Source organism: Urocitellus parryii, chromosome 11 (assembly GCF_045843805.1).
Source record: "Urocitellus parryii isolate mUroPar1 chromosome 11, mUroPar1.hap1, whole genome shotgun sequence".
Taxonomy (NCBI): Eukaryota; Metazoa; Chordata; class Mammalia; order Rodentia; family Sciuridae; genus Urocitellus; species Urocitellus parryii.
In genome coordinates, this window is record NC_135541.1 from 72093371 (window position 1) to 72110013 (window position 16643).

General features: G+C 39.6%; 1 protein-coding gene across 5 annotated transcripts in view; it reads right to left on the minus strand.

Moving 5' to 3' along the window:
- Window positions 1–16643, minus strand: part of Tgfbr3 (transforming growth factor beta receptor 3) — a 188623-nt gene that overhangs the window by 19456 nt on the left and 152524 nt on the right. For all 5 annotated transcript variants that reach the window (XM_026403098.2, XM_026403096.2, XM_026403097.2 and 2 more), the window contains 4 exons: window positions 14716–14853; window positions 14385–14543; window positions 9588–9887; window positions 7082–7199 (listed from right to left, as the gene is read on the minus strand). In XM_026403098.2, coding sequence (XP_026258883.1) covers window positions 7082–7199; window positions 9588–9887; window positions 14385–14543; window positions 14716–14853 — 715 coding nt within the window. The remainder of the gene's footprint in view (window positions 1–7081; window positions 7200–9587; window positions 9888–14384; window positions 14544–14715; window positions 14854–16643) is intronic.

Consider the following 16643-nt stretch of genomic DNA (forward strand, 5'->3'; position numbering starts at 1 on the left):
TCAGTATGCAGAGCACATTCAATACCCTAACTGCAAAATGAGCTCTCTTGGGAGTTTGGTCCCATCAGCCTTATTGGCAGCAATAACAAATGTGACACCTTACATTTGTACATTTGTATAGTATTTTCCAAAAGACAAAAAGTCTTCATTTATATGACTCATTTTAAACCCTCAAGAACCCTATGAAGTAGGGGTATCTAACCACAAAATTCACCCACTTTCAAGAAGTAGTGGTTTGATTCACTGAACTAAGTCCAAAGGCATTTAAAGGTCTCAATAGTGTGCATCATACGAGAAGTATATGCACTTCTGGGAAGAGTTCCATCCAGTCAACTGCCTGTGGTTAAACTTTGTCACTCAGAATCCCCAAGTGATTTAAAAATAATGATTCTCCACTGAGGAGACCTCACATGTAAAAATTTAGGTTTTACAGCAAGGCCTGTGTGATGGATGACATTGTTCTAAAATTCTTAATGGACTTATGTTATGATCTAATCCTCTCCCCCCACCCCAAATAGGGCCTTCTCAGAGAGCTAAACAGGAACAGTTGTTGCTCGTTTCTCCTGGGTGAAATTCCTTCATGACTGCGCATAAACAATAACAAGCACAGGCTGCAGAGCTAAGGTTGAAGAAATTTATCCTCTAACTTTTTTTTTTGTTCCCAAATCCCTCATAACCCCTGAGTCTAACTAAAATAGTTTCATCTCCACCAGAACCCTATAATTGAGCTGGCATGCTGAAAGGAAAAGAGGGGATGTAACAATATTTACTTTGGGTTTAGGGATAAGATTGTAAGAAAGGAATCCTAGATATTGCTGTAAAGAGACTTTTAACAATGCATTTCTTGCAGAATGGATAAACTATAATCAACATTCTGAATTAAATCTTTTCATATACTCCGAGCAAATTTTGGTCTACCTCTAGAACCAAGATTTCCCTCCTCAGATTGTTAGGCATGGCTTTCATAAATGGGATATTTCTGGGGTTATGCATGAGTAACTGACCACAGCTTTGGGCCTTCAGTTTTCAATTCAGTTCTCCTAAACACAGTAGGCCTGTGCAGGCCCACAGAGAAACAAGGCGTCAAACTGGTACCCACATCTATTGGTATTTGGCAATGAGGGAAGGAGGGTGTTATAGTTTGGATGTGGGATGTTTGCCAAAGGCTCCTGCACTGAAGTCGTGGTTCCCAATGCAATAATGTTCAGAGGTGGAACTTTTGGGAAGTGATTAGATCACCAGGGTTTTGATCTTATCAATGAATTAATCCACTGATGAATTCACAATCAAAATGAAATATAGTCCTGGAGATATAACTCAATGGTAGAGTGCTTGCCTAGCATGCTCAAGGACCAGGATTCAATCCTCAGCATCACAAAAAATTTAAGTAAGTAAATTTCATAATTGAGTAGAATATTGGAGGTGGTGGGAACTTTAGGACATAGGACCTAGTTGAAATGAGTGTGTCCTTGGGGGCATGTCCTTAGCGACTGCATCTTGTCCCCGGGCCCTTTCCTCTCTCTTGCTCTCTGCCTCTCAGCTACCATGAGTTAAGCAGCTTTGCTCTACCACGCCCTTCCACCGCCATGTCTGACTCACTTCAGGTCCAGAAACAATGAAGTCATCTAACTATGGACTAAAATCCTGAAATCATGAGCCCAAATAAATATTTCCTGCTTTATGTTGTTTTTCTCAAGTATTTTGTCACAGCAACAGAAAGTTGACTAATACTTGGGGTGGGAAGAGGGAAATCTCCTGGAGATTCAGAAGGCTTTATGCAGGCTCCACTGGAGACAGGTTTTACTAATCTTACTTCACTGTTTCTGAAACTCTTCTCTGGGTTCTTTCAATACTGATGGCCTGTTCACTTATCTTCATTCTATCACTGGACAATGGTTGTTACCTAGGGGTAATTTTCGTAAACTTGGAAAAGTATCAAGACACATTGGGGGTATCAAGATAGTTGTGGGGGTGGCTGATATTGGCATTTTAGTGGTAGAGACCAGGGATGCTGCTAAACATCCTACAATGTGCAGGACAGCTCCTCTACAACAAAGAGTCATCTAGCCAAATAGGTTGATATTATTGAGGTTGAGAAACCTGCACTAGAGTATAAAGGCCTTAAAGATGGGATAATGGGCATGGTGGCACTACTGTAATCCCAGTGATCTGGGAGGCTGAGACAGGAGAATCATAAATTCAAGTCCAGCCTGGGTAATTTAGCAAGACCTTATCTTAAAAAACAACAACAACAACAACAAAAAAAAAACTGGGGATATAGCTCAGTGGTAGAGTATCCCTGGTTTCAACCCCCAGTATGAAAAATAATGACAGAATCATCTGTCAACTCTTATACCTAACATTAAGAGGGACTCATTTTTTTGGAAGAAATGTCCATAAATGCCATGTAGATCCTATTATTGGGTACTTTCCTCAGCAACCCAGTCTTCACACTGCCTTCGGGGTATAGCCTTCCTAAATGATCTAATCATGGGTTTCCTGCCAGAGACCTCTTGATCATTCTTAACCTTTAAAGGTGCATACTAGATTGTTTATGGATGAAATTAAGTGTCTGGGTTAACTTCCAAACAATCCACTGGGCAACAGGAAGTGATAAAACAAGATTCACCATGAACAGGTAGTTGAAACCAGACTGTGGGTTCATTCTATTTATATATATTTGAAATTTTCCAAAATAAAGGCAAAGCAAATGGAATCATAAAAATCTCTATAATACCCCTCCCTATTGGATAGAGGCGGAACGTCTTATTCTGCCAGCGAAGCATTTCTACCATCTTTCTACTGTTTTCCCCTCATCTGTATCTTAGCTTGAGGACAAAAGTTGGCTGGTTCTTTAGAGTATTTTTGTTCTGGAAAAATCAAATGTGTTCCAAAAAGTAATGCCTCCTGTGGATTAACTTCCATTTGACATTCACAACTTTTCCTTCCACAACACACACCACACCACCTGCCAAGAAAAAAAAAAAAAACCCACCCAACTTTGGCTAAGAGGAGAGAGAGGAAATTAACATTTACTGACTATCTATGATATGCAGGTGCTTTTATTTTCTGAAGCTGTGTGGTGAAATATGAAGGAAATTCAGTACTTCAAACATTTAACATGCTGAGAATTAAGTACTGCATATAAATCATGACAAATTTGGGAATGATATTTATTGCTCTTTTCTGTCCATATGACCATTTCTCTCGGTGTGTACTCTGTCACAGTTTTTTAAAAAAAATCATCACTGGCATGGTGTAACCATGTGTAAGACCAACTATTCTCGAGTGCTGTAAAGAGTAGTCACAGCATCCAAAGCAAACATGCCTATACTTCAACATGTTTCTGAAAAATATGGTAGGATGGCCTTACCTCAACTATTTTAATTGTTTTGCCATAAATCATAATATGCATAAACTATTCAAGTTTTCTGGAGTTTTTTGTTTGTTTATAATCCAAAGTCATAGAACTTTTCCTGAACTTTACTACACTATTAAGCAGACTCCACATTTCCTTAGCCCTTTAGAGGAACAGACTTTTTTTTTCTCCCCCCTAAAATTCATCATCTTCCTTCCAGTTCATATTCTTTAGGGTATTTAGGTGGTACTGCAAATACCTATGTGATATGGAATGAAGAGGGGGAAGGCAGAAGAGAAAAGGAGTATGAAGAGAGAGCTACCTGTGTTGTTGGTAATTTTTATTAATAACTAGCACCATGTTTCACCTGAGAGAAGGCAGAGTTTGAGAGCACAGGTTATAGGATCAAAAAGCCTGGATTTAATTCCAGATCTGCTTTTATAGATTGCATGACTGTTGGTAAGTTATTTAATCTCTCTCTAAATGCAGGTGCAATGAGGATTAAATATAACCCACAACATTATAAAAAGTAAATGCTCAATAAATGTTGGATCCTCACCACCACCAGGACCACAATCCATTGTTAAAAGTTTAAGTAGATAAAGAATGATAACCATTGGGCTGCGGATGTGGCTCAAGTGGTAGCGCACTCGCCTGGCATGCGTGTGGCCCGGGTTCCATTCTCAGCACCACATACAAACAAAGATGTTGTGTCTGCCGAAAACTAAAAAATAAATATTAAAAAATTCTCTCTCTCTCTTAAAAAAAAAAAAAGAAAAAAGAATGATAACCAAGTGATGGTTCCCATAAGGACTTAAAGATCAAAGGTAGCAGAGATGTGCTCAGGGAGACTCCACTAAAAACAGTGACTGGAGGGTGAACTCAGAATTACTTAGGAAGTCTTGACAGCCTGCTCTCCTGTGTACAAGAGGAAAAAACATGGGCTTGAGGGATACTCATGCTATTGACAATGGTAATCACCACTCTCTCTGCCTGGTGCTCTGCCTCTATCTGCTGACCCTGAAAACCCAACACTCAAAAAATAAGATAAATCAAATGCCAGGGAGAGCTGGAGCTTCCTTCACAGGGCACCTATGTAATAAAAGGACAGTGGAACATCCCTTGGTTGGGAAATTTTTATCCAAAAAGTTAATACCAGCAAATGATTTGCCTGCTCCCAGGAAGAACATTCATGATGCTATTATTATTATTTCAATGAACCTATGGTATTGGGCCAATGATCACAAACCCTTTTCAAAGGACTATTCTAATTCACTGTGAGACAGAAGAAAACATGCTGACTCCAGAGGTCTGCAATAGGTGAAGAGTTTAGAGACAAAGAAAATATACATAAAAGGGGGAGGAGTCATTCTAAGAGTTGAAAACTGTCAGAAATCCCACCCATTCAGTGCAGTCAGCGAATTTGCATATAGCCTCTGGGAAGCTGGCCTACTGTTTAACCTCATGAATTTAACAAATCTAAGCAATAACATGCTTCTCTACTAAAATCTAGTCTCAATTAGCAAATCTCATGAAATTGCTTTGATATTTGGTAAAACTTTCCTCTTGAACTTTTATGTAACAAAATACACTGAACTCTCAGTATAATTACACTAAGTTTAAAGAAAAGTAATTACCTAATTTACAAGAAAAATTACTTAGAAAAATACCACCAGACTTTTTGAAAAAATGAATGAATTGCTGGAAGTTATACTGCTGCAATATTAATGTGTAATTATTGTCTGGCATGGGAAAAAGCAAGCTGCTGCCTTCAATTACCCACAGAATTACCTCTCTCAAAATAGGTGGGAGCAACAGATGGAGTTCGAGGAGCTGCTGCTATTGTTAAACCACTTTCACAGGACAAAACAGAGCCAACTGTGGACTAATTGTTTCTTTGCAACATAACTAATTTATTCTTATTTCTTTCCCCTGAACCCAATAAAAAGGAACTCAGATTTGAGCATCCCATTTAAAGAAAGATGTCTGTTGTAACTTTCAAATGGTTGAAAACCAACCAACAAAATAAAAATTAAAAAATAAAAAATAAAAAAAACCAACAACAAAAACAATGTGGAGGACCCACTCCACATCTAACAGGTACATTTCAATCTGACTTCAGGATGGCTGGGAAATGAATTAAAAATTATTTTGCTCCATCCAGCAGCATACTTGAGTGTTGCAGCTGGAAGTCTGGAAGCCACCTGATCCAAACCCCTCCTCTCCAGATGGAGAAAATGAAACTCGAAGAGGTGAGGAGAGTTCTCTGGAGTCTCCCAACCAGTTGGTGGGGGAAAGTCAAGAGTGGTGGCCCAGGTTCCTGGCCCTGCGCCAATACTCTCCTCCTATACTCGCCTTCCTTTCTGACATGGGCATGGCCCTAGGAAGAGGGAAGCTGCCACAGACAGATATGACAATTGGAATGGCACAGCTATCCACAGAAGGGTCATTCAGCCAAATAAGAAACTGGCCAGCACCCACATGCCTCTGTTCTGGTAGGTCCCGCCTGCTCCAGAGCCACTCCAGCTGCCTACTTCTGCCAAATATCAGGCCAGCAGTGCTCAGATCAGAAGTGCCCCCTTCCAGTGGCCCCAAACCCAGCCATCAGGTCTCCCTGCTAATGCCCAGCAGCTGGAGCCAGCCTGCTCACTGACTTCTGACAAGGCCCTTGGTATCTGGCTTCTCTCTGTCCTTCAATGGGGTGGGAGGTAACCTGCAGCTCCAGCCCTGAAATATCTCACCCTGGAGGTTTGGAATCCACTTTCATTCTCCAGCCTCCTCTCAGTTTGACACCCTGACACAGCAATGCTTCTGGAGAGTGACAAGTTGTTTCTAGACAGAGACAACTATAACTGACCAGATATCCCATGTGACATTTAGTTCCACTCCTCAGATGTTGACAGCTGCCTGATGTGCTCACGCTTGTTTGTGCCCCCTGGAGCTGCAATGTAGTCCCTGTCAGATGCTCCCTTCACAATCCACAGGGCCTCATCTCCATTCCTGACATCCTCTTAGGGCCCAGCTCTGCTTCTCTGCTGGTCCAGCTGGCCTGATTTACATCAAGTCTGGCTCTGCCCTGCCTGTCCTCCCATTTACTGGTGCCACCCCCTCAAGGCATATCTTTTTCTCTAGAAGATGCGGCTTGCTGAAGGTTCCTGATGTGTAAGAAGAGGGACTCTTAGATTTGGGCAACAAATTTGATTGTATAAAGTTATAAAAACTGAATTATAAAATGCATTTGGGGTGGTGGTTCTCCATCGTCTTCCTACTGTGATCCTCAATATGAACAAGGTTAGCAGACGCAACGCTCTCTCAAAGGCATCTGCAATTTTGCCAAAGTATCACATTAGCTTGTAGCCAGCACCACCACTAGCCATGGATCATGGAGAGATGGGCTATAGACTGGGTGCTAGTCCCTGAACACCAGAGGTAACTTTAAGCCTTTGTTCCATACCACAAGGAAGCAAGAGTGATCTAATGAGATCTAACAAGAAGAGTGATCTAATTTTTGAAAGAAGACATACTTTGTAAATGTATTACAACTTAATCACAATGGCAGTAGGAGAACTCGCTGAGGAAAAGACTCTTTGGAAAAGAATCCCTTTCTAAAGTTACTAATAGGTCCTTAACTTATCTCTTGAATAAAACTGAACTTCATAGTACTGAATAGTTTTAGGAGTATCCTTTGGGCCCCTATTCTCTGACTGAGCCCCTAATACGTACCTTTAGGTTCTGCTTGGTGGACCACTGCCAGGGGCTTGGTGAATGTCTTCTTATTCTGCATCATGGCCCAAATCATGGAGGCATCCAGGGAGGTGCAGGCTTCATCAGGAGGTACGCACTACAGGCAGGAAGAGCAAAGCAGTCAGAGGTCACTCGAAAGTGCCTTTGCCAGCCCAGCCTGCACAGTTGTTCTGTAGCCCCTTATCAGACAGCTCACAGCTGTTTACCATGGAAAAACAGGAGATTTGTGTGTTTTTCAAGAACCCTAAATAATCAGGGAGATATTAAGGCAGGCCCACTATATTTTCAGCTGCCCTGGAAGATGCAAACATCACTAGATGGCTTATAAATATTATCATCCCCACCCCTTCTTCCTGAAAAACAACCCAAAGTTTTAGAGTTAGTTTGAAAAATAGGGGAACTGTATGATGAATGCTGGCCCTTCACCCAGTTGGCTTCATAGAGATGGCTTGTGATAACATTTGTGATAAATGATTGTGATTTGTGATTGTGGGAAACTTCATATATTGCCTCATGTGGTTGACAGATTTTACATTTGTTATCTAAAAAGATAATAGTATTATTAAGTTTGTTTGATTTTTTTCAAAATGCTGATATAGGCACTGCAAAATCAAACTTTTCAGGGTCATCTGCTTTTTGAAAAGAGGAGATTACAGGGCATTGAATCCAGGACCTTGTACATGCTTTACCACTGAGCTAAGCCTCCAAGCCCAGGATCATCTGCTTTTAATATTCTAAAATGCAGGTTCTAAGAAGAGGCACCCAGGTATGTGGACCATGAGATCAGCCACTTGTAGCTATTTTAAGGACTCAAATGGGAAGATAGTGGTAACAGCTCATCTTAAACCTCTGCTGCATCACAGCTACTGTCTCACCTGTTCTTCTAACCAGAGGGAAGCCAGGTACTATTATCCCAGCTTACAGATGAGGACATAAAGGATCTGAGGGGCTGAGAGACTTGCTTAAAGTCCCTTGAGTGCAGCAGGCCTTTCTTCTCTTTTCCCATGCCCTTTCCACTATTCCCTACCTTGAAAGTAAACAGTGACTTGAAATTCAGGATCCTATCCCATCATGTGATCAGAACTTGGGACTCAGAACTCTCCATGGAGAGTTCTGGAAGGAAATATTAGAATTAATTTTCATAGATTGACACACCACAAAGCTGTTCCAGAAAGAAGTAACAGCCAAAGTCACCAACAAAGATCCCTAAAAACTGCCATCCTCCTCTCCTAAATACCCAACTCCTAAAAGTTATCCTTCTGCCTCCAGGAAGTGACTGGGTCCCACAGCTAAGCACTGAGCTCCCCATGGCTCTCTACACCAACCACTAAGCCCCAATCTTGATGGCCACTGGAAAGTAAATACCCACCAGCCTAAAGTATCCATGCTTCCCAAAGCAAAGAAATTGATATTAAGTCACCTTATATGTGTCCCTAATGATTATCATCAGATTTTCTGTTTTCACATATAGACATTTCATATATAGACATCATATATAGAATTTTCATAAATTCTTAAAGAAACGAATTCCCAGAGAAATATAGTAGTGCAAGGGATTCAGATCAATGGCAATCTATTTGATAATGATAATTTTACCTCTTCTAAACCTATTTCCTATGGCCTATATATTAAGTGAGAGAATTCCATATATGCATTACTAATGATACAGCTTGATTCTTAACCATGGAGATATCAATTGATATGTGAGTACAAAGGATGAGAAGCTAATTTACACTGTGTGGTATCTATGGAATAAGTACACATTGGAAATTATACTTCATCACAGCAGGATGTAGAAAGGAAACTACAAGAGAAGACACCTTTCACGCACAAGGCTGACCTAACGAGGCATCATCATAAACCTAGTAGAGCGCTGCATGAGCCATTCCAGTGAGGCCAAAGGGCTCTAATTTCTGTTATGGCAACAGAATGTAGTGGTTCAATACAGGGAGCAATATGAGGCAAACATGATGAACTGATGTGAAACTGAGAAAGAGTAAAATAGTTGTTAGTTTCCCTTAGAAATCTTCCTGAAACCAGTCAACCTTCTAACTCACACAGAGAAGGTCAAAAAAGCAATTGCAATCCAAGTCTCAACGGGACTTGGAAAAATTAATCCTCATGCTGAACTTGTCCTTTCGGCTCCCTGTACTTCTGGCACTGCACACTGCACACAATCTGACCAGCAGAGATAAAGCCAGATCTCTCCCTCAGTGGAAAATAGTCCTGATTTATCACTTGTAAGGTAATACTAAGTAGCACACATGGAAGGAAAGAAAGAAAAAAATCATACTGTCAGGATTTATTCTCTAAGACTCCATAAAACTCACAGCTCCCTGCTCACCCTGACTTTATTACTTCAATTGGGCAATTCCAAAACCAAAAGCCTCAACCTGCGATAACTGGGGATTAAACTTGCCCAGTAGGTCACTGCATCACCTAAAAATGTCAAAGTAGCGGTCTAGATGGATGAAAGCCCACTAACCTTAGGCAACTTCTGGGGGTCCTTCTCTTTCTTGGTACATAACGTCAGTTCACACTGTAGGAAGAGCAGTGAGGTATTGAACATGGGCTTAAAGACAAAACTGAACCGCTTCTTATCCATCTCAGCTTGTGGGATAGGAAAGTGCACTCTCTTGGGGCTGTAGAATTTCACAGACTCATCTTTAGGACAGATGTTCTCAATGATGGTATAATCAGACATTCTGTCAGGGTTCGAATATGGAGAGATAAAGCATGTTTGGATGGCAAATCCCAGTTCGTGGTCAGCCTTAGTGACCGATACCTATAAAAGATCAGAAAAATCAATTCAGAAACAAGTTAGCATCTTGCTTTTACTTGAGGGCACAAGAATAGCATGCTGACCTAGCCCTTCAGATGAGACATTACTTTATTTTCATAACATATGCATAGACTTCTAACTACAAAAGTAACATATGCTCATTGAAGAAAAGTATTTTCCACTTAAATTTGATATGGATGATGACAGTGATTTAGTTCAAATGCCAGCCTGGAAGTTTCAAATGCAAGATGAATAAGTCTCTTCAACGCCCCCTTAAGTCCTCCGAGTGATAAAAATAAAAGCACACCATGCGCTGAAGTGAATTGTCCAAAATAAGTAAAACACCTACAGCAAAGCCATAATAATAGTGTTTTGCTTACAGAACAAGCTCTTTTTAAAAACTTGCTCAAAAGGTAGAACACAGAGGCAGAATCCCTAACTTTGCAGGGAAGACTGAGTTTCTAAACCATAAATCAGGGGGCTGGGGATATAGCTCAGTCAGTAGAGTGCTTGCCTCACATGCACAAGGCCCTGGGTTCAATCCCCAGTATATCACCAAAAAGGAAAAAAAAAAAAAAACTAAACCACAAGTCAGATCAAACCTAAAACATTATAACAGATTCATCTGAGCTCCTGCTTAGTCTGTGAGCAGGCAGAGCTGAGCTCTGATGCTGGATGTCAGGGACAGTGCAATCTGGTGGCCATCATGGACCTGGCAAAGTGTCCCAGCTGCTCACAGGACCAAACCAGCCTTGCCAAGTACTCTCCCTTCACTCTTTAAGCCCAGGGGTATTTTAAGGGAAATCTAATCTGGAAACATTTCCAATTCATTTACACTTCCTTCTTACAAAACATTTGTATGGGCCATGTCCAAATCTTGTTAAGGTTCTTTTCTTTAGAAACAGGAAGTAGTGTTTAGCGAAGTGTAAACAGAATTCAAACATCAACTATCCTGAACTCAGCTAAAATCCCTAGAACAGACTGAATTCTCCATTTGGTGACACATGGATCATGGCGTGGACTGCCCTCCCCCTTCCATGCCTCATTCCTTAACTAAATTTAGGATCAAAATAAACTTAAACACTTTTAAATAAAGTTAGTCCTCACCCCCAGGCCAGTAGCCCCAGAATCCTTTCAAAAGACATGAAGATATAAACAAACTTTCCATTCTGAGATACCCAGGGGAAACCCCTGACATTGCATGGAGCTCTGAATCCACAGCACTATTGTGAAAGATGCCTGCATGGTTAACCATGAGGCACTCAACAAATAGATGATGAGGAGCAGGAGGATGCTAATGAATATGATTATGATACCGCAGCTTATGGTGACACTTGGTGATATTTCAACTTCCTTATCTTTGCAACAAGATATTCTATAGAACAAGATATTCTACTTTGGAAAGATGGTAAATTACATATATCCTACTAGTAACGTGTCCTTTAAGATGAACTCAGAACTCACAATGCAAAAATGTGTAGCAAAGGAACATCACATCTTTTCTTTCTCTCAAAGAAAGTATGTAATGGCAGAATATCTAGGGGATCCCATTATTATTTTTTTTTCTTGGAAGGGAAAAAACATTATCAGTAAGTCTTTTACTCTAAGATTGACCAGAAATGAGAATACAGGCTGTGAAATGAGACATGTCCAAGAAAATCACATGCTCTTCTGTTCTCAAATATACCAAGATTTAAAGTTTCCTTACCTACAAGGACACATACAAGATATAGTTATTGTGAGAATTAGTAAAGTTATATGCAAACAACACAGCTCCCAGAGAGTTAATAAATACCATCCATCTTTAGCAGTATAATTCTAGATTTAAATTTTGGGTGTTATAAACAGTTGTTGTTTTAATTCTCCAAGACAAAAGAACCAAATGAAAAACTGCCATTATATTACCAACAATTATCCAGAGACGACAAAGGAAGAGGTGGCAAAACTGATAATGTCTTACTTAGGTTAAAGTTAGGACCTGTGGTTAGAGAAAACAGAGGATTCTAGGAAGGGAAAAGAAGGATGGCTAGGAGAAAAAACTGGGAAATTGTTCTTTAGGTCAAATCAATGATTTATTAAGTCTTACTTAACCTAAGTAAAAAATTTTCCTACCAGCAGTGGAGTCCAAATTGGAAACAAAGACAAGGCATGCCTGGTTGCTATCCTAATTTACCTAAACATTTACAGATTCTCTCTCCTATTTTAGGTATTTTAAATCAACTAAGAAAAAATAGTTTATAAAATTTCCCCATCCCCCAAATTTGCAATGTGTTTTATATTTAAAATGGTAGCAAAAAAGGTATAGTTCACTTTTTACCAAATTTAAGTTTGAAATGTATAGATGATATTTGAAAAGAATAGAAAAACAAGACTGAGGGGAAAAAAAACCTTACCAATAATATATTTCAAGTAAGCCAGCATTGCAGAGGAAAAATCCCAAAATATCCAGGGCAAGATACACAAAGAAGATTAGCCACTGATCAGCATAAACCAACAATGCCATAAATTAGTAAAGCCAGGCACACATTTGGAAAAGAACAAACTGCAGTTGAGCAGCACCCCTAAAATCCACAGCACAACAGGGAGTCATTGACCAACTGCATATGTGGATTGTGTAGCCAGAGGATGACGGCAATCTTGGATTAGGGAAAATCTATGATTAGGAACAGCACGTAGAAAGCAGTGAATTTTCCCCAGTCGTGAAAGAAGTATACCCTAGAAAGAGAAGCACTCTCCAAACAGGGAGTTAAAGAGGAGAGGCAGAATCCATATGATCAAGAAAAACAACATCCAGAGCCAGAGGGCTCCGTCCCAGAGCCAGTGCAGATGTGAGAGTTGTTAGTCTTTCCAAAACAGAAATATGTGCACTGAAGTCACTTTTAACATATGGAAGTATCCTATTTCGACCCCTTAAGCTTCTCACTCCTCCCTTCTCACTCACAGTGAAGTAGAACACCAGCTTGCAGCTTAGCACCAAAGCCAGTTTGTCAGATGCCAACTTCCCTGTAAGACCAGGTTGTGCCCAGGGTACAGGAATAGAGGACAGTCTGGTGCCATGCGATTTGTCTTTAGAATCCAATCTGTGAACCCGGATGTTTGCATTGATGAGACTTCATATTTTCTTCTCTTTCAAATGGCACTTTGAGGATAAATGACAGCAGTGTCTAGAGGACATGCAGCCACATGGCCTGACAGAGAACTCTGAATCTGAATTCTACTGGTTACTAGTTGTGTGAACTTGGACAAGTTTGTTCCTCAACTCTTTCATCCATGAGATGCAACCATTATTAGTCCCTTCTCACAAGATTGCTCCGAAGAGTTAATTACTATAATACAACAGTATTTGGCACATCATAAATCAGCAATAAATGTTAGCTGTCACTTTTTCATTATTACTTTCATTATTACTATCTAATATTTTATAGTCCAGATTTGTGCTATACAAGATCATCACTGTTTTATATAGTAAACATTTTTAATAAATTTAAACAAATACTTAGATAATGACTTAGAAAAAAATTATCTTCTTTTCTTTCTGTATTTTTTATTTTTGTTGTTGGTGGTGAAGGTACTGAACCTAAGATGTCACACATGCTAAGCAAGTGTTCTAACACTGGGCCACATCCCCACCTCCAAAAAAACAATTTTCATGAGATATGATAGCACTGAGCATTTTGCTTAAAAGTGAATGTAAGGGGCTGGAGTTGTGGTTCAATGATAGAGCACTTGTCTGTCATGCGTAAGGCCCTGGGTTTGATACCCTGCACTAAAATGAAAGGTGAGTGTAATTTAAAAGATAATATGTGAGGTTGTTTGAAATATTACATGGTTAACTCTGACATGGCAACTACTAAACTACGGCTCCAAATATACTAAGATTAAGATCAAAGCAAACATAAGGTTTTATTAGTAGAATTCATGCCCTGCCCATTTTTTAAAAAACATTCACCTATTAGATTTTCTCTTCTTCCACGCATATATGATTATGCCAATATAAACCCCACTATTGTGTATAACTAGAATGCACTGAAAGAAACATTATAAAGAAAAAAAAAAAAAAGCCAGGCCTAGTGGGTCATGCCTGTAATCCCAGTGACTTATGAGGTAGAGAAAGAAGAACTGCAAGTTCAAAGCCAGTCCCAGTGATTTAGCAAGGCCCTAAAGCAACTTAGCAAGACCCTACTCAAAATTAAAAAAAATAGAAAGGCTTAGGGATGTGGCTCAGGGCTCAAGTGCCCCTGGGCTCAACCCCTGGTACATTAAAATAATAATAATAATAGATATTAAAAAGTTGCTCTCTCTCCTTTCACATAATATATGAGATTTTGAGATATCTCACTTTGTTCAGAAAGTACCCTGGAAGTGTTTTCTCAGCCAAGCCTTTACCCAGAGCTACAGGCTGTGAGGAGGCACAGGAAGAGGCCCATATAGGGTGCTAATATCCCATGAATGGCAATTCAGCACTAAGCTGAAAGCTTGAGGATAATATTTCGGTCTCACCTCAACAAAAATGTGCCCATTCTCTGCCACAGAGAAGACCCCCTGGGAGGGCACCAGAAACAGGTCAGTGTTGTATAGCTCCATGTTGAAAGTGATGTTTCCATTGGGCTGGTCCTGAAAACTAGTGGGATTCCCCAGCTGCCGCAGGCTGCAATTAAACTAGAAAAAAAAAAAAAAAGAGATAAGGATAAATCAAAATCACATGAAGGATGAAGCCCCTCCTAGTTATATGAGCTTTGTGACATACAATCTTATTGTCTAACAATCCCCAAAGAAAATCAACCAAATGGACAACATTCTCCACAAATTAAATACTACAACCAACACATACTGAGATTTCAGGTCGGCTCAACAGAGAAGCATCTCCTTCATCCATATCACCAGGAAATCCATTATCACCTGATTCCAAATCTTCATCGCCATCTGACCAACCACTACTATCCCCAGGGGATGGAACCTGTATCACAACCTAAAAAAGCAAAGAAAGCACAGCCATTGTTTTAAAAAAACCACCAAACCAGTGCATCAGGTTCTGTGAACACCATGTGGCAATTCAGATGCAAATTGAAAACTTGACTTTAATATATAAAAAAAATCTCCAAACTTTTAAGGATTTCACCTTTGATAAATAATAAGAAGAAGCCCAATGCAGGTCCAAGTTAAGACCTGCACTAACTAACTTGTGAAAAATACAGATTCATTTTACAACTACATGGAATAAATAACAATTATTTCAAATAGTGGGAAGACCCTAGACACTGAATCTGAGTTAAAAGGGCTGTCAACAGGCCTGTCTTATTGTAAGGAAAGCTTCTCCTTACAGGTCTTTATATTTGATCTCTAAGAAATGCTAAAAGCTGAATATAATCAGGAGCTTTAGTTATTATTACCCTTCAAACTTTGTGGAAAGCCTAGATTGAGATAGAAACAAAGGACCTAATGTTTACACTGGAGACAGTCTCCTCCTCTTTTCTTTATACTACTCTTTTGCTCATTTCTCCCCTAGTATCTTTCTGTATGGTATCTGGGTACAGAAAAAAATATGTTCTAGTCCAAGTCAATCTATCTTAACATTGGTTGAAATTATTGTTCCTAGGTTAGTTCTTAATAAGATTAAAAAAAATTTACCCAAGGACCATGGCTCCACACACACACACAAAAATTCTGAAATTGATACAAAACAAAAACATATAGTAACATTACTATAAATAGTTATAACTGGAACAGTTAAAATATACACTGAAGGGAAGAGAATGAGGGAAAATTGACTCTTTTTTTGCCAGGTTCTCAAAAGAAAGTATTGAGGCAACTGAAATAAATGTCCAGGATGTTGCTTACCCAGAACATCATCACAAAGAAAATAAAAATAATGATATGCCTTTCTTTCCTGAAGGAAAAGACACCTTTTTGCCTTAACAGGCAGATCATCACACACTTTTATTGATGCTAACTTGGAAACCAGTTTTAAAATGCCCAAGTCAAGTCTAGCAGTAATGTATGCCAGCCAGTATCTAAGGAGAAAGTGGATAATTCCAAGAAAACTAGTGTCATAATTAGTAGGAAAATCAAAGGTTAATAAATTAGTTATTTGGGTAACAAAGGGAGATTAGCTAGGTCAACCTGTTATGAAGATATGAAGATTTAGTGGATGAAAGAATTCAGTTCTGACTCTGCCATTAACTAGTCCCTTGAACCTAAACAAGTTTTTTTTTTTTTTTAACTCCCAGGAGTTTAATTTCCTCACCTGTGAAATAAGGAAATTGAATGAGATCATCTGAGGATTCTTTCCAGTTGCAAGATCCTAGGTTCTCTAAGGAACAATAAACTTGGGCCCACAGGAGAGCCACTCCCCATATGAACCACAATGACCACAGCATGTGATCTCTAGCCTCCTCCTGGTTGGGTCAAATTTATCTGTTGACAAGCAGTGGCAAGAACCAGCAGCCACAGTCACCCCATCCCATGTCAACACTGGAGTAGGTGGTTGGAGCCCACAGACACACTGCATCAGAGGTAGACAAGGGGACTTCTGAGCCTCATTTTTAACATGAAAAGTACAATCCAAACTCTAAAATCAGCACTTTGAAGTTTTTTGGGGATTTCATCTACAAATTCTTTTACTATTCACTGCCTAGTCTCCATCTCCAAGAGAACAGGTTTAATCTGAAAAGATTTAGATAGTCACAAGAAAGATTTTTTTTCTGGGAAGTGAAATTTAGCTATTGCAATGGATTATCAATGGGGGCTATCAGTGGAATC